The sequence below is a fragment of the Prionailurus bengalensis genome, chromosome D1 (genome assembly GCF_016509475.1).
Source record: "Prionailurus bengalensis isolate Pbe53 chromosome D1, Fcat_Pben_1.1_paternal_pri, whole genome shotgun sequence".
Taxonomy (NCBI): domain Eukaryota; kingdom Metazoa; phylum Chordata; class Mammalia; order Carnivora; family Felidae; genus Prionailurus; species Prionailurus bengalensis.
In genome coordinates this window covers 108,729,998-108,750,670 of record NC_057346.1, presented here as the reverse complement: position 1 = coordinate 108,750,670, position 20,673 = coordinate 108,729,998, and the positions used below count along the sequence as shown (strand labels likewise).

General features: G+C 55.6%; 3 protein-coding genes across 5 annotated transcripts; 2 read left to right on the top strand and 1 right to left on the bottom strand.

The window, feature by feature from the left end:
• The first annotated feature begins 3,122 nt into the window (after nucleotides 1-3,122).
• On the top strand, nucleotides 3,123-3,817 carry TMEM262 (transmembrane protein 262). 2 transcript variants are annotated; one of them, XM_043581660.1, is made up of 3 exons: nucleotides 3,123-3,338; nucleotides 3,458-3,557; nucleotides 3,665-3,817. In XM_043581660.1, exons 1-3 carry the CDS (start codon nucleotides 3,177-3,179, stop codon nucleotides 3,739-3,741), a joined length of 339 nt encoding a protein of 112 aa, XP_043437595.1. In that variant the 5' UTR covers nucleotides 3,123-3,176; the 3' UTR covers nucleotides 3,742-3,817. The 2 variants fall into 2 exon arrangements, with proteins under 2 accessions (XP_043437595.1, XP_043437594.1); XM_043581659.1 differs by having other exon boundaries at nucleotides 3,123-3,350.
• ZFPL1 (zinc finger protein like 1) lies at nucleotides 3,788-8,118 on the bottom strand. Its single transcript, XM_043581658.1, is given in 9 exon segments — nucleotides 3,788-4,242; nucleotides 4,750-4,873; nucleotides 5,124-5,204; nucleotides 5,207-5,269; nucleotides 5,343-5,415; nucleotides 5,524-5,717; nucleotides 7,113-7,224; nucleotides 7,521-7,630; nucleotides 7,947-8,118. Coding segments are annotated over 8 exon segments (936 nt in total). The 5' UTR covers nucleotides 7,623-7,630; nucleotides 7,947-8,118; the 3' UTR covers nucleotides 3,788-4,055.
• A 92-nt stretch (nucleotides 8,119-8,210) lies between these two features.
• On the top strand, nucleotides 8,211-20,366 carry CDCA5 (cell division cycle associated 5). Of its 2 annotated transcripts, XM_043581655.1 has the most exons (10): nucleotides 8,211-8,378; nucleotides 8,593-8,687; nucleotides 8,766-8,831; nucleotides 8,911-8,946; nucleotides 12,319-12,753; nucleotides 18,024-18,137; nucleotides 18,347-18,453; nucleotides 18,649-18,747; nucleotides 19,722-19,788; nucleotides 19,939-20,366. In XM_043581655.1, the coding sequence occupies exons 1-10, from the start codon at nucleotides 8,333-8,335 to the stop codon at nucleotides 20,116-20,118; spliced, it is 1,245 nt and encodes a 414-aa protein (XP_043437590.1). In that variant the 5' UTR covers nucleotides 8,211-8,332; the 3' UTR covers nucleotides 20,119-20,366. The 2 variants fall into 2 exon arrangements, with proteins under 2 accessions (XP_043437590.1, XP_043437591.1); XM_043581656.1 differs by lacking the exons at nucleotides 18,024-18,137; nucleotides 18,347-18,453; nucleotides 18,649-18,747; nucleotides 19,722-19,788; nucleotides 19,939-20,366 and adding an exon at nucleotides 12,941-14,526 and having other exon boundaries at nucleotides 8,216-8,378.
• The last annotated feature ends 307 nt before the right edge of the window (nucleotides 20,367-20,673 follow it).

Here is a 20,673-nt window from a genome sequence, read left to right as displayed (position 1 = left end):
TGTTTATTATTTTATTTTTGGGACAGAGAGAGACAGAGCATGAACGGGGGAGGGGCAGAGAGAGAGGGAGACACAGAATCGGAAACAGGCTCCAGGCTCTGAGCCATCAGCCCAGAGCCCGACGCGGGGTTCGAACTCACGGACCGCGAGATCGTGACCTGGCTGAAGTCGGACGCTTAACCGACTGCGCCACCCAGGCGCCCCATGTAAAAAATATTTTAAAAAATACAGTGTCGGCCTATGAAGCTATAATCTTAAGAAAATGAAGAAAAGAGTATAAAGATTTAGATCTACTCCAAGAAGTCTATAAACTTAAAAAAAAAATAGGTTGCAGAACACTGGTGAGAAAAATGACCCAAAATTTGGAAATAAGACCCAAAATGGAACATGTCCTCCCAGTGCCATAGCCATCCAAGGACTATTTAAATCCCCATAGGGATGAACATTTGATTTTGCAATTTACTAAGTGTTCAGATGCAGACATTACAAGTAGATGTTGTGCAGACACAAAACATTTATATCCAGTAGAAAAAATAACTTCCAAAGTTGTATTTCTTATCGCCCTATAGGACATGAACCAATTTTGTGTCTAACCTAGAATCATACTCTAACACTCCTCTTTAAATGCCTATCAATATCCAGCTCCCCGGGGTGCCTGGGTGGCTCAGTCGGTTAGGCGGCCGACTTTGGCTCAGGTCATGATCTCGCGGTCCGTGAGTTCGAGCCCCGCGTCGGGCTCTGGGCTGACGGCTCAGAGCCTGGAGCCTGCTTCCGATTCTGTGTCTCCCTCTCTCTCTGTCCCTCCCCTGTTCATGCTCTGTCTCTCTCTGTCTCAAAAATAAACATTAAAAAAAAAATTTTTTTTAAATCCAGCTCCCCAAGACGTATTACCACCTTACTGAGGGGGAACCCCTCACTGATGGGTTAATACAGCTTGGTTACATGTTCATTCCAGATCTAGCATTGGACTTTTAACATTTTGAAGATTATACTCTGACAATACATATGCTGTGATTCTCTACATATTTTTTAAATTATGCATGTATATGCACATGTACGCACATGTAGTTACATCAAGAAGGGACCCAAAAGGGCGCCTGGGTGGCTCAGGTGGCTAAGCGTCTGACTTCAGCTCAGGTCATGATCTCACGGTTTGTGAGTTCGAGCCCCGCATCGGGCTCTGTGCGGACAGCTCAGAGCCTGGAGCCTGCTTCCGATTCTGTGCTGTCTCTCTCTCTGCCCCTCCGCTACTCACACTCTGTCTTTTCTCCCTCTCAAAAATAAATAAACATTGAAAAAAAATTTTTTTGAAGGGACCCAAAAGATACCCACTCACCAAACTATCGAGGGGGTTACCTGTTAGGTACATAGAAGGTGGAAGGCTCTTGCCTTTTCTTCTGTATGCTTGTGTATCATGCAAATCTGTTTTGTTTTGTTTTGTTTTTGAGAGAGGGTGCAAGTGAGCGAGGGGCAGAGAGGAGAGAGAGAGAAAGTGGGGCTCATCTGAAGTGGGGTTTGTTTTTACTGGAAGCAGGGCTCAAACTCACGAACCATGAGATCATGACTTGAGCTGAAACCAAGAGTCAGACACTTAACTGACTGAGCCACCCAGGCACCCATCATGCAAATCTTTTACAAGAACAAGTTCACACACTACTTGGATACTTCCTTCAATGGCACTGAGCCAGGGACGCCTGGGTGGCTCAGTCAGTTGAGCAGCTGGCTTCGGCCCAGGTCACGATCTCATGGTTCATGAGTTCAAGCCCCACATCGGGTTTGCTGCTGTCAGTGAAAAGCCTGCTTCAGATCCTCTCCCCACCCCCCCCCTACTAGTACGTGCTCTTTCTCAAAAATAAACATAAAAAATTTTTTTTTTAATGACACGGAGCCAGAAACCCTAGTGCATAAAAGCTCATGTGTATTCACCAGAGAACCGAGCTGCAAACTATTGTTTCAGCAGTGGGCCCATGGCTGGGCCCTGGGTGTCACCCCTGTGATGTGTCAGAACGGGGTCTCAGGGACGGTTGTGATTAAGGACACTGGGCAGCAAGCATGGTGTGGCAGGAGACTTTGGGTCTTGGCCAGACCTTGAACCTTACTTCTGGGGCAGAGAGACAGGAAGGAGGCCATGGGAGTGGCCAAGTTCATGTTGTCCTTCCACTTTAGTTCCTGGGAGTGTTCATGTCCCTCCACACCATTTCTGCCCGTTTTTCTGGATTCTGTGGTTGAGAGTCCTGGAGTTTTCACCTCTTACACGTATGGAGGAAATGTTTTCTTCTGGCTTGGAAGTGTCCCTGCCCACTTAGTCTCAGTACTGGATCTCAGTCTCAGTATGGACTCCTTCACTCATGGCCGTGAGCACTTGAGCCGGCACTCCCTCTCTCTACCTCGAACTTGTGCACAAAACAGGATTTATGCCACGAGTCTCACCTGGGACTCCGGGAAAGGACAGAGATGATGGGGGTGAAAGTGCTGCGTGCTTGAAGGTGGCAGAGAAGGGCAAGCTGGTCAGCATCAGGCCCCTGAAGAAGAGGATAGAAGAGCCGGGTGCTCTCTGGACCTACGGAAGGCCCGGGGAAGGTGCCAGAACAGTTATGGGCACTCTCTCACCTCTTCCCTTCCCTTCGTTCCTCCCCATTAGGGGATGGAGCAGATACTTGGGGCTTGCAATTCAGCCCAGGCCTCCTCACCTGGGAATGCCCTCCAGCTACCCTTCTGGGGCCTAGTCTCTTGTTGGCCGAAGACTTGCTGTGGACCTGCGACATGCCCTTCCGCCGTTCCGAGCCCCGGCTCTGTACCAAGTACCCACACTGCCTCCTCTGTGGCACTGTCGAGGGGACTCAGCGAGAAGGTACGCAGAAGCGTACACGGTGTGCGGGCAAGATGATGCGGGACGCTGTCCCTTCATCAACCCGATGAAGCCAACAGGCTCCTGCTGGCCTGCACCTGTCACCCTCCAACCTCCCTTAACTTGGGAGCTCCCCTGGCCCCTCATGAACCACTCCTCTATTGGCTGGAACCAGCCTGGATTCTAGAATCTTGTCCCCTCCAATGTCCTTGTGGCCCTGGAACCCCACCGCTATTCCACTCTAGAAAGAGAAGGGCCAGCTGCTTCTCCTGGACAGTGTCGGCTTGCTCAACTCCGCCGTCTGACTGGAGTCTACGCTGCCGCCAGGATGCGGTGGCGGGACCGGCTGGCTGTGCTCTTCTTTCCAGAAGGCATGATGCTCACTGTGGCCTCACTGATGCTCTTCCTTGTACACCTGAGTGTCTTTGCCAGCGACGTGCACAACTTCTGTGTCACCCACCACTACGACCGCATGAGCTTCCACTACACGGTTGTCCTGATGGTAGACCGGGGCCGGGGCTCAAGGGCGTGGTTGGGGGAGGTCCAGGGGCTGACGGAAACCCCGCTGTTGTCTCAGGGGGCCACTCTCCCACCGGATGGGGCCTACAGTTCTCCCAGGTGATCGGCATCTGCTGGGCCGCCATGGGGTCACTCTACGCTGAGATGACAGAAAACAAGTTTCTTCGGTGCTTTTCCCTGACCATCCTGAGTGAGTGGGGGTGGGAGCTGGGCTAAGGGGGAGGGGGAGCTTTGGATCCCTGAGACCTGGCAAAGAGCAGGCAGGGAATGCTGATGGGGGCTCTCTCCTCTGCCCAGTGCTAAATGGAGCCATGTTCTTCAACCGCTTGTCTCTGGAGTTTCTGGCCATCCAATACCGGGAGGAGAGTCACTGAGGCCAGAGGACCGGGCCGAGAAGGGGGAAGGAAAAGGAGGCTTCGGTGTTTTAATAAAGTCTGTCATTTATTTCCACCTGTCATCTCCTTCGTGGGGAGGAGGGTGGGAGGCTGGAGACCCAGGGTAAGCAGGTCAAGACAAACGTTTGAACTGCAGGGGCCCCAAGCCCAGCCAGCAGCCACTCTAGTGGACTTGGCTGGGCCTGGGATCTTAGTGTCTCAAGCTTGAAGGAGAGGAGCGGAGAAAAAAAGCCCCCAGGCCTCCCCACCTCAGGCCCCCCAGGTCCTAGGCTGGCCCAGCTCCAAGCAAGGGCTCAGGAGGGTCCCACACGGATGTGAGGGTTCATGAGCGGGTCCAAGTTGGGATCGCTGTCAGCTGCAGCTCGGCCCAGGCGAGACATGAGGGCAAGGAGAGCCAGGAAGCCCAGAAGCCCCAGGAGCAGCAGCAGCCCTGCCCGCTGGAGCAGGGTCAGCGGCCGCTTGCGAGACCCAGCCCGGCTCCTAGGGGGACGAGGGGAAAGGCAGGTCAGGTCCCCAATCCCTGACGGCCCCTCAGCCCGGAGAGGAACCCCAGTCACGACACTTGTCTTCTGCCCCTAGGGCCACCATTCCTGAGCTTTGTTTGTTCATGCGTGCAGGGTCAACCCTGCACCTGCCCGTTACACAGGTGACTGTGCAGCTCAAACCAGCTGAGGCAACAACTTGTTCTGGAAACTGGAATGTGTCAGGCATGGTAGAGTCACTAAGGTCAGGTGGTGCCAGAGCAGGAAGGGGCCTCAAAGAGCCCAAGTTCAAGCCCCAGATACCTAACGGGCAAGGAAACAGCCCGCGAGTAGAGCAGACCCAAGACTCCTGCTGCCAAGCTGCGGCCTCCCTGCACAGCCCAACACGAGGTGTCACTGCCCAGAACAGGCCCCTTTTGTCATGAAACCATCACGCCCAGGGCCTCTGGCTCTCACTTCCTCCCCTCCCCCTTCCTGCCATGCTGCCCCACCTGACCCTGTGTACCTGAGCAGCTGGGCCAGCCAGCCCAGGGCAGGCCGGCGACGGTACTTGTCATCGTCACAATCCCCGTGGAGGCCTGGTGAGCGGTCATCGTCCCGCGTGTCATACACCTTCCTCGGGGCTGAGGCTGCAGGGGCAGAGCCACCGGTATCCACAGGCTCAGAGAAACTGGCCTGCAGCAGGGTGGGGGGTGGGGAGGGCAGGAGCTCCTTGCCCTCTCAGCCTGACAGAATGTCCTCAGAATCGTGGGGAGGTGATGGCCATGTAAGAGTGAGAGGGGAGGGCCCCCCCGGGGAGGACTCTGGAACCCTGAGCTCCTTACAAGCCAGCCCACTCCCTTTCTATCCTCCTCTAGACTGGACAGTGCCCCGGCTCACCGTGAGTCAAGGGCTCAGGGCTGCCCATGTGGATCACCGTGTGCTGCTCGGGCCGGCTCGGGGAAGCGGGGGGCCGGGGACTTGGCTGTAGAAGGCTGGGGCGGCGGAAGCGCTGGCAACCTCCTCTCGTTCTGGGGCACCACTGGCTATGGCAAGAAGAGAGCTGTCAGCAGAGCAGGGTGGCGAGGGCCCCCAAAGGCAGTGCGGGCCACCACTTACCATTAAAACTAGACCAGTCGGAGAAGTCAGAGGTGTTGACGGGCTCGGGTTCCGGGCTCACCACTTCATCGATCTGGAGGAAGGAGCCTGTGTCATCGGCCTGCCTAATTATGTCCCTCCCCACCCATCTGGCCCAGGTGGCACCCAGGGCAGATGGTCAGACAGACAGACAGATTCTCACCAGAGGAAGGCCCAGTCCTGCTCGGGCCCAGTTGACCGTGGCCAGCTTCTCTCTCAGTGCAGAAGCCACAGGGCCAGCCAGGTTGGTCGGGGGGAAGATGGGGCCACTGCAGCTGGGGCACTGGTAGCCAGCAGGCGCTGTGTTTCGGGGTAGCTGGGCGGCGCGTTCGTTGAGGCAAGCCCAGTGGAAGAGGTCTTAGGGCCCATGAGATAGGGGAGGAGAGGCAAGAGGAAGAAGACACTTAGAACCCCTAGCCCAGCAACAGCCCCCAGCCTGCTCTAGGGACATAGGCGCACATACACCTAAGCCTGCAGCCTTCCTGTCCTCACTTAGGTCCATTTCAGCAGTGTCCCCTAAGACTTGAGCCTTCTTGGTCACCACTGACCCAGTCAAGGTAGATGCTACCAAGATCCCCAGCCCACTAGGAGGGAGAAGCCCACCAGGGTGGGAAGAAGATGCCAGCGACCCTTAAAGTGAGTCCTCTCTGAACCTGCACTGAACACAAGATCCTCGGGCTAACAGCTAATCAAGAACAGTTTCAGAAAAAGTTCCTAAACACACACAGGCACAGGGATGCATGCACACACCCACGGACACAAATGTACGCGCGCTTGTACACCTACAGTCAAACACAAGTACCGTCCCCTGTATCTGTACTCGTGGGCACACTAACTCGCACATGTACACATCTATACATTCACGTTTGCTAAAATTCAAGCACTGTCACCCACACATACTCCTGCGACCCCACAACGCACCTGTGTTCGCATGTTCACACGATTTACCCGTTTACTCGTCCCCAAGTACTAAGGAACCCGTTAACACATGTAAAAACATAACCCACGTTAAATTCACGGATATAGATACACACATACACACAACGAGAAATACATACACGGAGCTCTCTTGCACGCACTCCTTCAAAAAAGTGGAACTAAGACTCCTACACCGCAGTCAGGTCAAGGTCACGACACATGTGACTGCTGACTTCTTCTTGCTGATTTACTGTGGGAAACTCCCTTCCTCTCTCCCTTCAGCTCACTGTTGGTCCAGCCAGCTACTGCCCACAGTCATGATGATAACCACAGGTTTGACCGACTCTCCTTCAATCCTCAAAACGGGCAGGTAAGCAACGAAGAGCTTTAGGGGCGCCTGGGTGGCTCAGTCGGTTAAGCGTCCAGCTCTTGACCCCGGCTCAGATCATGACCTCACGGGTTTGTGAGTTCGAGCCCCGAATTGGGGGACATCAGTGTGGAGCCCGCCTGGGATTCTCCTCTCCCTCTCTGTCGCTTCCCCACTCTCGCGCGCTCTCTCTCTCAGAATGAATAAACTTAAAAAACGAGAAACAAACAAACAAAAAAACCCTAGGAGCTTTAATATTTAGGGCAAAACACTGAGGTCTAGAAAGGGAAAATGACTTGTCTGAGCTCGCATAGCAGGTAAATAATGTAGCAGGGCTAGAATTTTGGGCTCCAGCCTCCCAAGCTTGGGAGGGGGTGGTTTCCATTGCCCTGCTGCTTAGAGAGGCCCTGGAAACTGGTCACCAAGCTGGGCCTGTCCTGATCCCTCCCAAGGTGCTCAGGCCTCACCATAACAGACGAGGCGGGTGGTCTCCCGGTTGGCCAAGGGTATGTTGCACAGTCGGCAATTTGGATTGTAGTCGCTATCTTGGAGCCACTGCAGATAGGACTGGACGATGCACTGCAGAGGGAGAGAGAGGTCACAACTGGGGCCCATCTTCTCAAGGCCCAGCTGCTGGTCTCTCATCACAAAGGAGAATCATCCTTTCTTTTGTCCAATCAATAAACATTTATTGAGCCCACAGTGTGCTAGATAGAGTCTGTCTTAAGGGCTGGGGATAGAGCCGAGAACAAAATAAACCAAGTTCCTCCCCTCCTGGAGCTTCCATTCCAGCCCAGGCCCTTCAGAGATTTGGAGAAAACCAATACTGCCTGCCCACCCAGTGCCCTGCGCAGCCGCTCCCATGAAGGACGCACCTTGGCGTGATTGGCTACCAGGCAGTGCTCGCAGACGTTGACCCGGTGTTCGAAGCAGAACAGATTGGTCACCTTCCTCTTGGGGCACTTGCAAAGTCCCATATTCGACCCTGAGAAAGGAGTCTGAGTTAACAGAGAATTCTGTTGTCCGCCACTACGAACTCACAAGCCCAGATGGTTTCCACTCTGAACTCCTCTAGACACCTCTCATTATCGCCCCAACCCCCAATTCCTGCCCACTGCCCCGCTACATCCCTGGCCACGCCCCCTGAACAAATCCCGCCTCTAGCGACCCCCCATTCCTCCTGGATCCCGCCCCCCGCCACGTCCCTCCATCAGCGTCTCTCCGATACCAGCAGCCCCGCCCCCAGGGGCTCCGCCTGAGCCCCACCCCCTCCAAGCCCCGCCCCCACGTTCAATACAGACCCCGCTCTTCGTGTTCCCGAACGACCGCCGCACCGGTCCCGACAGACGCGAGAGCTGGCCCGAGGCGCGGAAGGACAGACACCGCGCTCAGCCGAGCTCTGCGCTCTCTACCCCGGACCGCTCTGATTATCCCTCCGCTGCCACGTCTCTTCCGGGTGCGGCGCGCTCTGATGACGCTAGCCTGCCACTGGCCCCGCCCCTGCTGACGCTAGACGTGAAGACGGCTGAAGAGGTGAAAACTGAGCACGGCGGCCCTCCCCCCTTGCGTCACTTCCGCTTCCTCCCAGCCAGGCGGGTAATTCGAACGTTTCTGTCTCCGTCGGCCCTCCGGGTTGGCGCCAGCCCTGGCGGCGGAGACCGTGGCGGAGATCGAGACCAAGGCTAATATGTCCGAGAGGCGAACGCGGTCCGGAGGGGCCGCCCAACGCTCCGGTGAGCGGAAGGCGCGCGGGAGCTTGGGGCCGAGCCGTTTGAGGGACGGAGCCCCGTGAGGAAGGCCCTCCCCCCACCGCTCTAGGAGGCTCCTTCCCGGGAAGAAGCCCCAAAGGGCTTGTTTGGGAACTTTCTCTCGCCCTCTCCTGAACTTGTTCTCTAGACTCTGAGGTTTAGAGCCCTCCCCTACCTCCTAACTTTTTTCTCTTCCCAGGGCCCAGGACCCCGTCTTCTACTCAGTCTCCGCGGAGGTCCCAGCGGAAATCAGGCCCTGATCTCCCCAACACCCTCCCTGAAATCTGGCCCAAGGTGAGCCCGGGATTCCTCAGTTTCTGCCTCGGAGGCCGGTGGAGTAATGTGTAGTTCATGTTCACTCCTCTTTTCCAGGCATCCCCTGCGGCTCCTGTCAGAAAGCCCATCGTTTTGAAGAAGATCGTAGCCCATACCGTAAAGGTGAGGGCTAACAGAAGGGTTGTGGGTTGGGAGCCAAAATTGGGGGTGGCTAAGCGATCGGTTATTACTGTCTCCACAGACCCCATCTGTGCACACGCCTCGAAGGAGCCCAAGGGTGAGTTCATTTTCATCTGCTTAGTTGAGTGGGAGCACTCTAGAAATGGGGCAGGGCATACTGGCTGCTCCCATCTGCCCAGGTAACTGTTTTGAGGTACCGATCTTCCTCCCGTTAGGACGGGGTTACAGCCTAACAAACCTATCGTAAGTTGAAAATATCCTAAGCCAGAAATGCATTTCATACACGTAATCCTTTGAACGTCATAGTTTGGCGAAGCTTGCCTTAAACGGGCTCAGAACACTTACGTTAGCACGCCGTTGGGTAAACCATCTAACGCAAAGCCTATTTATAACAAAGAGTTGGATACCATTTAATTTCTTGAGTTCTGTATGAAAGCGAACAATGGGATGGTTGTACGTTCTATCCATTGTTTACCCTCCGTGATCGCGTATCGAGAACTGCCTGACGAGAGAGTATCTTACCCCGTATCACTAGCCTGGGAAAAGATCAAAATTTGAACTGTGATCTCTGCTGAATGTGTATCAGTTTTGCGCGGTAATAAGGTTGAAGAATTTTGAGTCCGACCATCAGTAAGTTGGGAACCATCTGTATTTGGAAACAGGTTGCCTTTGGAAACCTACATACATCGCCCGTGTTGCGCACTCTTTCTGGACTTAATAATACATCGTGGCCTTGTGGCGTTCTAATAGTCTATATTGTTTTCCTTGAGGAACTGAGCTGTGTCCCAACTCTTCCTCCTCCTTTCCAGTCTGTCTGCTCTGTTTGTGAGTACTGGTTGTTGTAAGAGAAACGTACAGCATTTGTCCTGGTTCAGCAGGAGTTACTAAGGGTGTTTCGTTAACAGAAAACCTGTGCCTGGGGATGCAATAAATGGAAAACGCTAGCTGCCTTTTAGGAGCACATAGAACTCCCAGTCAGGCGGGGAGAAAGACCGATGAGCAAGCGATAGTAGCCTGGTGTGCTGAGAACTGCAATAAGAAAAGTACTAGAGGTCAGGAAGGCACCTAACCCAGACTAGCTGTCCCTGCGATTGTGTCACAGAAGAAGGAAGGTTTCAACTGAGTCTCTAAAGACAGTAGTGTTTGGGCACAGGAAGCCGTGTTTGCCGCGACCTCTTAATTCACAAAATCCCGAGGCGCACAGAAGGGCAGCTTGCTCAGCGTGCCTTTGGCGATCTTGTTAGGGGATGGAGCAGGCTAAGACAGAGCAGTTCCTGAAGCATGAAAGCCACACTCGGGAGCTTGGGCTCCATCCTTGGCACCGCAGGAGCCTTTGGGGAGTCGGTAGTCCCCGAGGCATGCTGGCGTGTTTCAGAAAAATCCCTCCTGGGTCTGGGTGGAGACCGGGTTGGAAAAAGCCTGCTGCTGGGGACCCGAGGCCAGGTAGGAGGACTTGACTGAAGTGACGTGGCGGGGGCCTGAAGGAAGGGAAGGGCAAAGTGATGCTCTGCCCCTCGGCTCACCACGTGACCATCCCATCACACGGGACTCGGCTTAAAGGACACCTCCTGGAAGCCTTCCCTGATCACTTGTACCCTGCCGCTGTTGTGTTTCTCTTCGTAGTTCTCGTTAGGCCTTACAGATACCTGAGAATATTTGCGTGTGGTCTTGAGGGCGGGGACTTCTGCCTCCCCGTGGTAATCCCTCATTCTTGTTGGTTGAACGCTAGGTTGATGATATACTGATCAAAACTGCAAGGATTTGGACGGCTGTTTGGCTGTAGGGGATGAGGAGGAAGTAGTCTAGGGTGACCCCCATTTTGTTCGGCATCCCCCCTTTTTTTTAGTTTATATGAGAGACAGTGCAAGTGGGGGAGAGGCAGAGAAGGGGGGAGAGAGAGGGGGAGAGCGCGCATGCACAAGAATCTCCAGCATGCTCTGCGCTGACAGTGTGGAGCCCAAAGCAGGGCTTGATCTCACCAACCATGAGATCATGACCTGAGCCGAAATCAAGAGTCGGATGCGGGGCGCCTGAGTGGCCCAGTCGGTTGAGCGTCTGACTTCACCTTAGATCATGATATCGTGGCTTGTGGGTTCAAGCCCAGCGTTGGGCTCTGCGCTGACAGCCTGGAGCCTGCTTCGGCTCCACTCGTGTGCTCATGCGCGCTCTCTCTCTTTCTCTCTCTCTCTTTCTCTCTCTCTCTCAATAATAAACATTAAATAAGAGTCGAGTGCTTAACTGACTGAGCCACCCAGGCACCCGTATTCAGCATCCCCTTTACTAAGACTCCTGGGGCAGATTTCTAGTGCTTGTAGCTAGGAAGTGTCTCTCTTGATAACCAACATACTTCTGTTAGACCACAAGAGTGGCGGAATTTGTCCTGTTTCCTACCTTGTCTTGGCTGCCAGAAAGCTCAGTGTGGAATTTTGTGTACATTTGTTCAGTGAGCATTTATGGAATGCCTGCTGCACGCAGGGCTGTGCGGAAGGTGCTGGGCGTAGGCAGGGTCACCCAGACGGACGAAGACCCCTTGCTGTCAAGAACCTCATATTCCAGTTGGGGTGATGGTTGACCAGTGAACAAGCCAAAATCCGAGAGTGGTGGCTGCCGGACGAGATAGGTCAGGGTGGCAGCAGTAAATCGCAGTGGTAGGGGGGGCTGGTCTCTGCTCTATGGTAAGAAATATCTTCTCTGAGGAAGCCGCGGTTGAGCTGAGAATAGAATTTTTAAGGAGCCAACGCGTGGACCTCTCTTCTTTTTCTCTCTTGATTGTTTTAAGTTTATTTCTTTATTTTGAAGCAGGAGAGGGGCAGAGAGAATTCCAAGCAGGCTCCACCTACTTAAAATTCCAACCCACCCCCAGTCCTATCTTGTCCTGTTTTTTTTTTTTCCGAAGCGCTTAGTACCTCTGACGTGCTACGTGATTTTTCCCTGTTCGTTAGCTCTGTCTTCCTCCCACGGGAACGGAAGCCCCATGGAGACCGGGTTTTCTCTGTTCTACTCCCTGTTCTCCCGGGGCCTGGAACGGGGCCCGTGACCAATAGGTACTTACTGACTGGATGCACATTTTAGGAAAACTCTTGCCAGCTGTGTGACATATAGACCACAGAGGGCACAGGCAGAAGCAGGAAGAGAGGTCAAGAGGTTACTGCACTGGTCAGGACGACCCGTGATGGACGCCTGCATCAGTAGAGGTTGGCCAGCTTCTGGTCACGTGTTGTTTGGAGACAGAGCCGACAACACCAAGCGGTGATAAGTCCTCTTGCGTTACAGAAGTGCACTCAGAAGCGATGGCAGGTTGTTCTTCCCCTTCCCAAATTTGTCTCAAGGTCTGATTTGTTGCTCGTCCTGTCTTTTCCTTTATAAGTGTTCTATGCGTCTTTCCACACTGAATCTCCTCAGACCTTTCTGGAAGTAAGTAATAACAGCTAAGTAACAAGGAGTTGTTCTCTCTTCTGCCCTGGTACAGATTGCTTTTTTCTTGGAGAAGGAAAACAACCCTTCTAGCAAGGAGCCTGCTAGGGAGGAGCCCTTCAAGACAAGCAGTGTCCCCATCACCCCCACCCCTACTCCTGTGCTGTGCCCCCTGAATGTCGAGTCCAACTCCAGGGAAGACCTGGACGCCAGAGACTTGGAAATGTCTAAGAAAGTCAGGCGATCCTACAGCCGGCTGGAGACCCTCGGCTCTGCCTCCACTTCCACCCCAGGCCGCCGGTCTTGCTTTGGCTTCGAGGGCCTGCTGGGGTCAGAAGACTTGGCCAGAGTCTCACCTGTGAGGTGTTCAAAGTTAACCGAAGTCCCCAGGGTCCCTGTGAAGCCCTGGGCCCCAGATACCACTCTCCCCGGAATCTCTCCACCTGCTGTGAAAGAGAAACGAAAGAAAAAGAAGGTTCCGGAGATCCTGGTGAGTGAGGGGCAGGGCATTTCCTCTGCTGGCACACGGGACACACTGGGAGACATGCCGGGACTCAGGCTGGCCTGGGGCTCAGCACCTGCAGGGTATAGGTAGAAATGCCCTGGCCAACGTGCCCCTTTCCTCACTCACCTGTCCCCTCCTCCCCCCCCCCCCCCCCCCATTTCTCTTCCTCTAGAAATCAGAGCTGGATGAATGGGCTGCAGCCATGAATGCCGAGTTCGAAGCTGCTGAGCAGTTTGATCTCCTGGTTGAATGAGATGTCGTGGGGGCCGTATTCTCCCCTCCCTTGTACATAGCTCCTCCTCCCTGCAGAGAAGACACTTGGGGTCACCTCCCCTGGTCTTGTTACCTGTGCATGTGCCGTCACCACACAAAGCCTGTCCTCCTCTGAAAGCTTGTGCAGCGGCGACAGCATCTCAGGAAACGTACTGCTGTCCCATGTCTATTCTGACCCACCGGCCTCTCCTTCCCTCCCAGGGGAGTCCAGCCAGTTTCCACACCAGGGAGTAGAGATTACTGGCACAGCCAGAGGAGGTGAAAGGCTGGGGTTGCAGGTGAGAGGGGACCTGGGCCGCTGTGGGGGATTGAGGCTGCTCTGCATCAGCCGCACCGAGCCTCAGGCATCCCCCCCACCCTGCATCGTCTTCTCCTGGGGGTTTGGTTCCCGGCCACGAGCCCATCTGCGTCAAGAAGCTTGGGCTCCCTCTCAGATTCTGTAGATGGTCCAGGAGAGAATTCTGAGGAAGAAGCTGGACACTGTAGAGTTTTACATTGTGAAGGAGGGAGGGAAGCCTCGGTTGGGTCTGAGACCATAGCTCTTACTATGAAAGCTGTTCTGTAGGTCTGCTCTGCTGCTGAGATTGTTCAGTTAAATGCCAGGCTGCTGGAGGCCAGGAGGGTGCGTTTATCGGTGTGGCCATTAGGTGCCACAGGAACTGAGGCCCGGGCCTCGGGGACGCCTGCACAGGGCCGGGAAGGGGCTGTGGTGGGAGGTGCCCTTATCGTCGCTTAGCCTATTTCTTACAAAATAAGTGCAGAGTCTACTCCACTGTAGAGGGAAAACAGGGTCAAGCAATCCGAATCCTAGTCCTGCTAGCGTTTTGCAGCTACACCCATAAAGTTCTAGGAGGTGCCTTTTCGCCTGCCAGAAAGGCACAGGGGTCAGAGGCAGTTTTAGCTTCCTTAGTGTCTGCTCACACGAGAACACTGCCTGACGAGATGTTAGGAACAGATGGGGCGCGTGAGCGTGGGTGTGTTGTCTCATTGTTTCTGGGGAGCCCTGCTCCCCTGCTTCTCTTGGTTCAATGCTGATAAAGAGCATGCTCTCAGAGGCTGCCCTCCCACGATTTCTGCCATACGTCTTCTGACATTTACGGGGCCGTGGAGGTAGAGGGGAGATGCACGCATGCTGGGTTAGGGTACTTGATGATCCGGCGCGGGCCCGGTGGGCACCCGTGAAAGCCCTCAAAAGGCCTGGGAATCCCGGGCTTCCTGTTCAACACTTCGTGCTTCGTCAGACCCTGCAAGCAAGCCCCCTTGCTCGGACGGGCCCGGACGCTCCACAGCTGGACAGCTAAAGAATTCTTGTCCTCATGGCTGGTGGGGTGGGACACGTGGGAAGTGTCTTAGCAGAGTCGAGAGTAGCCAGGTGCTGTGCTGATGGCATCGTTGCAAATTCTCGCTGTTCCTGAAAAACTAAGACTAGAGTTTAAGGGGAAATTGTGTTGTCGTTTTAATAAAAAAAATTTTTTTGATTACAAAGTTTCTGCTCATTCGTAGACTGCTGTTTTTATAGAGGCAGAGGCGAGGGTGGGAGGCCCAGGAAGCCAAGCCTTCTTTGACCTCTGTCACCAGGGTTGTCCCCTTGTGCAGGGGACTGCCAGCCTGGCCTCTGGTGGCCCCGTGATCACTGCTCTGCTCTCACATTTGTTTTTTTCTGTCCAGTCAAGAACAGGCCCTTCAAGGCAGGACTTGCTTCTTCAAGGCAGGACTGCCTAGAAAGGGGGCCTCCAGGGAGCCCCAGCCCCTCCAGTCCCAGGAGGAAAGAGGTGGGGCTGCTAACAGCTTCACCCGGTGCCTGGGGACCCGCTCCTCACAGAAGCCGGCCTCTGTTCCCCTGTGAGGCTCCTGCGAAGGAGCCAGCTTCTCACATTGGCCCAGCCGCCGTGCCCTACGACAGTAGGGGCAGAGCCTCCTGGGGGCTAGTCAAAGATACAGGTTCAGTTCGCCCATCCGGCTGAAGGACGCCCAGGGACGCGTGTGCCGCTTGATGGCCTGTGACGCGAACTAGTCTCCCTTCCAGCTCCTCTTTAGACTTGTCCTTGCCTCCTGGCCCTTAGAACAAATTAAGGGCTTTAACTCCTTAAATTCAGGGTGCCTGGGTGGCTCAGTTGGTTAAGCATCCGACTTCGGCTCAGGTCATGGTCTCACTGTGAGTTCAAGCCCAGCGTCGGGCTCTGCTGTCAAGGGGCCCAGGGGGTCATCTGCAACTCTGTGCTCGCCCTCGCCCCATCCCATCAGCCCTAACCTCAGCCTCCCTCTGTCCCAAGGCCATTGGACAGCACTGGCCTGGCAGGTCTAGTTCCTTTTTACCTCTCACTTCCAAACTCCACACTGGGGCCAGACTCAGTTTCCTAGAAGACAAAAATAGCCCGTCTCTCCCTTGCTTAAAGCCCTTTACACAACTCCACTTCTGAGTGTAACACCCAAAAGAATGGAAAGTAGGGTCTCGAAGGGATAAAAGATAATCATTCGTACAGACCATTGAGAGGCTGGCTTTTGTGGTGTCACAGCGTCTCCTGCACTTGTTCCCCGGTATCCACACGGTGTAGACACTTGGCAGGGGGGTCAGTTGCGCCTGCCTCTCCACTCCCAAGGCCCTTGGCTTCCCCCCCCCCCCCGTGTCTCCTTGTCCCCCCCACACTCCTACTTACGGCCCAGACGACCCACAGACACACAAAGGTCTCTCCATGCCTCCTTGTCACCTGGGGGCCACAGCCCAGGCCAGCTCACACTGTGCCCTGGTGGGAGTGCCCTTCAGCACCGGCCTGCCCAAGCCGCTCCCTCTTTTGGATCGCTCTCCCCGTGCCAAGATACCCCATTTCCTATGGACAGTCAAGCATCACATTCACGGCGGAATCTAGCTGGAGCTTTGAACCAAATGTGTGGCTCCCTTCTTTCGTGGCCGGGGCTGTCGACAGGCTTCTGTTATGGCACATCTCCCTGTGCTGCGCTCACCTGGGAACCTGGGACCTTCCCTAGCCCCGGGGGCTTTTCCTGGGCAGAACCGGGTCACGATCACCTATCTGTGTGCTCTCGGGACCCTGCCCAGACCTGTCCCACAGGAAGCAGCTCGGCACAGTTTACTGGGGACCACTAACTGCAGAGTAAGCTGCGTTCTGTCACGTTCATGCCACTGATTACTGACCTTTTCTTATACTTGGGCCCTTGAGGCCGCTTCCAGTTTCGCCCTTTGGTATAAATCGGCTACTCTGTGTAAATTATTTTTTATTTCCATGGGAGTCGTGTCTTTAAGCCTCATTACCAAAGCAACCTTACCAGGGGCAAAGGTCCCGGCTAGTTTTGTAGATCTTGTTATACGCTGCCAACTTCCCCCAGGACACAAATCAAACCCAGTGACAGAGCTACCCGCTTGGGACCGCTGGTATGACTGGAGAGTTACAGGAACTCCTGCAGGATATTGCCAGCCACGAAGGTTCTGTTTACATCATGTGGACAGGAATTATAATATTTTAGGCCACCTGGAAAGGCTCAATGTACGGCAGAGAGGACTTCACATAGGATCCCTGCCACGACCCATGGGCCTGTCAAAAGCCCAGACGGAGCTCGGTATGAAGGACACACGGGAGGTCACTATTTGCCTTCTCCTTGGATTGTCCTCTATCACTAGGCCAGCCGATGTGCAAGATTCTGGAAAATCTGAAAGTGAAAAATGGCGACAATTCTGTCTATTGACTGAAGACTTTCTGTCACCTGGGGGCGGGGGGCGCCTGGGTGATTCAGTTGAGCATCCGACTTCGGCTCAGATCATGATCCTAGGGTTCGTGAGTTCGAGCCCCGCATCGGGCTCTCTGCTGTCAGCACAGAGCCCGTCTCCCTCTCTCTGTGCTCCCCCGATCGCATTCTCTCTCTCTCTCTCTCAAAAATAAACACTGAAAAATATATATTTAAAGACTTCCTGTCACTTGGGGAGAAGCTGCTAGTAACATCACTTCGTAGAGACAGATGCATATTTAGGCTCAGGGATGTGAACCCGTCCACGGGGGTCCCGGGGAGGTACATCTGCTCAGCAGAGAAAAGAGTGGGGTTCAGCTCAGATTACAGAGCAGGGAGGGAACAGGAGGGGGGTGAACAGCACGGGCAAGAGTGGCGGTGGGGGCAGCTCAGGCTGGTGTTGGGAAGTGAGGCTCCTGGCCGGTCTGAGCAGAGACCTGTTCAGGGACAGTGGCGTATTAAGGGGGTTGGAAACAGGGGTGTACATAAGAGAGGGTCTTGAATGCCACACTATTTGTTTCTCGGTGTCTCATTGATAGATGATTTCTATGCCCAAAACGGGAGGGATTCTCCACTCTTTTACAAGCTTCTATAGGATTCCTTTCAACAGGGTGCCCGTCACGCCCCCACCCCCTATACCTTGCATTTGCAAGGGTTCGGTTTTCTAAACTATTACCAGCATGTAGCATGTTGCCACATAAAATGCGGGTCACCTAGTAAAATTTGAATTTCAGATAAACCATGAATCATTTTTTAGTCTAAGTATTTCCCAAACACTGCGTGGGCCATACTTACGCTTTTAAAAGTATTCGGTTTCATGTGAGATTCAAATTTCCCTGGTACCCTTCCTTGTGCTTTATTTGCTAAATGTGGTAATCCTAACTTTGAGGGGTCTGGTTTGCTAGACAGAACTGGTGGTGGAGGCTCTCCAGACCGCAGGCTACGTCAAGAAAACCAGACAAGGGGCGCCTGGGTGGCTCCGTCGGTTAAGCGTCCGATTTAGGCTCAGGTCATGATCTTGCGGTTCGTGGGTTCGAGCCCCGCATCAGGCTCTGGGCTGACAGCTCAGAGCCTGGAGCCTGCTTTCGGATTCTGTGCCTCCCTCTCTCTCTGTCCCTCCCCAACTCCCTGTCTCTCTCAAAAATATATAAACAATTAAAAAAAGAAAACCAGACAAGGCTGGAAAGGGGGAGACCAGCAGGATGGCGGACGCGCCTCACCAACCGGGCTTCTGTCTCCTTCAGTCTCTCAGGGGCAGACGAAGAGCCCACTCTACACCCGTGGTGAAGCCAGAGGTGCAGCCTGTTGAGAAGCAGGAGCCAGAAGACCCTCAGGTCTCCGGGGAGCCAGTCTTAGAGGTGACAGGAAGCACCAGGGCCTCCCAAGGCAGACGGCAGGGGTGGCAGGGAGGGTGGCAGGTGGCTGGAGAAATGCTTCCCCTGCCGGAGAGGAGCTCTGGACTGCCGGCCACCAGCCCCGCTGTCTTGCTCTACGGTGTGAGGGGACCCAGTCTCCCTGGCCGCCAGCCTTCTGCCCTTCAGTCACCATGGCACCTTCTCTGCCAAAGCCGTCTTCTTCAGAGCAACCGCGGAACTTGCAGCCAGAACCTACCGTCACATTCCTGTTTATACTCCTGAGCACAGCGGAGCCCAAGGAGTCCAAAGACCCTGAGGGGTAAGGCTGAGTGAGTGTGTGCAGGGGAGGGAGGCAGAGGGTGCTTCTCTCTGTTAACATTCAGACCTGGGCCAGGACTCGGCCCTGAGATGCGCAGACCTGGGCCTGGGCCTGGGCCTGGGCCTGCCCCCCTCCCCAGACCCTCCCCCAGCCTCTAGACCCTCTGGTCCAACCCTTGCTGTGCACTCTTCCCAGGGACGCAGAGATCCAGGAGGACCAGTTCCTGGACAAGGAAGACTGGGGGGCCCGGCGGACCTCACAGGAAATCAGCCATTTGCACAATGATTGCATGAGGTGAGCTGGGCCGGAGCAGGTGGGGGCGGGTGGGGGGACAGGGCTTCCCCGCTCCCCCCCCACTGAGGTCAGGGCCTCGGGCTTGACAGCGGTGGGTTTGCACCCTCGCGTGCCCCTCCTCCTTCCCCTCTTCTGCCTGCTCACCGTTCTGCACTGGATGACCTCCTCACTGGCCAGCAGGTCCCCTCCCTCCCCAGCATCGGTGCCCTCCTTCTGTGTGAGCGGAACCTGCCCCACAGGTGCAGGAGGCGACCGCTCTTTCCCATCGGGCAACTGGGTGCCCGCATGCCTGGTCAGCAAGGCTGCCTGCAAGGGGACCCCCACCTTTAACTGTCCAAGAACTTGAGGGAGCAGTTTGGTCTGTGGAGCAACGGGGGTGGGGCTCTGTTCTCTGGGTGCCAGGCTCTGGAGTCTGTGTAATTCCGTGGCCACTTGGCCCTCCATGGTGATGCCAGGGTCAGACCTCTGCCTGGAGACAGGTGGTTTGGGGAGTGGGGCAGGGGGACACATTCCCTCCGGGCTGCACGTGGGCTCCCATAGCAGAGATCCGAGGGGTGGGCACGTTGATTCATACCCAGAGCACTCGGGCCGGGCTACTTCCGGGGCCGACCCTCTTGCTGGCCTGGAACCACACAGAATTCTGTCATGGTCCCCGCTGCAGCCCAACAGGCTGGGATGGCTAGCCTGTGGGACAGAGCAGCCGGCCCTTCTCCTGCTGGAGAAGAGGAAGACACACTCTTCATTTCGGTCTGGGTCTCCTGCTGTGAGTCACTGGGGCGGGGGGGGGGGGGGGGGGGGAGAGGAACCCGCCCCCACCTATGGCTTTGCCAGGACAAGAGGACCCTTGGTGAAAGCCCGTTCCCAGGTGGCCTTTCCAGGTCACACAGCCCAGGCAGGAGACGCGTGTTGGGCGCTGCGGGGAAGCTGCTTAGGACAAGAGCCTGGGGGCTGACGCAGGTCCCTTTCCATTCTAGACTTCGGGAGTCACTGAGCATCATCCAAGCAGACAACCTGGCCCTGGGGGAGAAGCTGCAAAGGCTGGTGAGCCCCTCAGCCCGGGACCCCCCTTTCTTCGTTGTGCCTCCCCCTCCTCCCTGCCTCTCAGCCCAGCTAGAGGGCCTCATAGCGGGCCTTAGACAGTCCTGTCCGGGGTCAGTACCCACCTCTGGGCCCTGCAACCTTTTGTTCCAGCTGAACTTGTCATATAAGAGCCTCCAGGAGGAAGCAGAGGCCCTCCAGGAGGAGGTGAAGGCCGTCCACGAGGGAGCCCAGGCCATCCAGGAGGGAGCCCAGGCCGATCCGGAGGAGGCCCAGGCTGTCCCGGAGGATGCCCGGGCCGTCCAGGGGGTGGCGCTCTCCCCACTGCCCTGACAGCACCCCTGCGGCACGTGGGGAGCAAGGGCAGGCCTTCCCAGCCGCTCACTCAGCTCCCCTTGCCTGTAGCAACCCAGCTCCCAGGAGACAGCACTCGTCCTGCAGCCTGGTGCTCCCGCCACCCACAGACACCAGCGTCAGCCCTGGCCAGGCCCGAGGCTGGAAACTGGTCGTCTCCTCGGGAAGACGTTCCAGCAGTTCCTCTGCAGGTCCCAGCAATAAACTTCTCCGACATTGAGCAGCCACTCCCCGCGTGTTTGTGGGCCCTGGGAATCAGGTAGGGTGGGAGGTCACCAGCTTCAAAATGAGCTTGGTCCCTGGGCCCCCTCTAAGACACCCCCCCCCGCCCCCCCCCCCCCCCCCCCCCGCCTTGGTTCCCTGGCCCTGAACTCCCATCACCCTGGAAGAGGTTCCAGGCCTGGTGGTGTCAGCCTCAAGGGCAATGTCCCTGTGATAAGCACTGGGGTGGGACTAGAAGCAACCCCCCCCCCCCCCCCCCCCCCCCCCCCCCGCCAAGGATGGAGGCCACAGGTCTAACTCCAAAGGGCAGAA

Coding starts and splice junctions, on each gene's coding strand:
- TMEM262 (XM_043581659.1), top strand. CDS start 3,177: ATGCGGTGGCGGGACCGGCTGGCTGTGCTCTTCTTTCCAGAAGGCATG. Junction 3,351..3,457: donor ACTACACGGTTGTCCTGATG/GTAGACCGGGGC, acceptor TGGGGCCTACAG/TTCTCCCAGGTGATCGGCAT. Junction 3,558..3,664: donor CTTTTCCCTGACCATCCTGA/GTGAGTGGGGGT, acceptor TCCTCTGCCCAG/TGCTAAATGGAGCCATGTTC.
- CDCA5 (XM_043581655.1), top strand. CDS start 8,333: ATGTCCGAGAGGCGAACGCGGTCCGGAGGGGCCGCCCAACGCTCCG. Junction 8,688..8,765: donor TCCCTGAAATCTGGCCCAAG/GTGAGCCCGGGA, acceptor CCTCTTTTCCAG/GCATCCCCTGCGGCTCCTGT. Junction 8,947..12,318: donor CGCCTCGAAGGAGCCCAAGG/GTGAGTTCATTT, acceptor GCCCTGGTACAG/ATTGCTTTTTTCTTGGAGAA.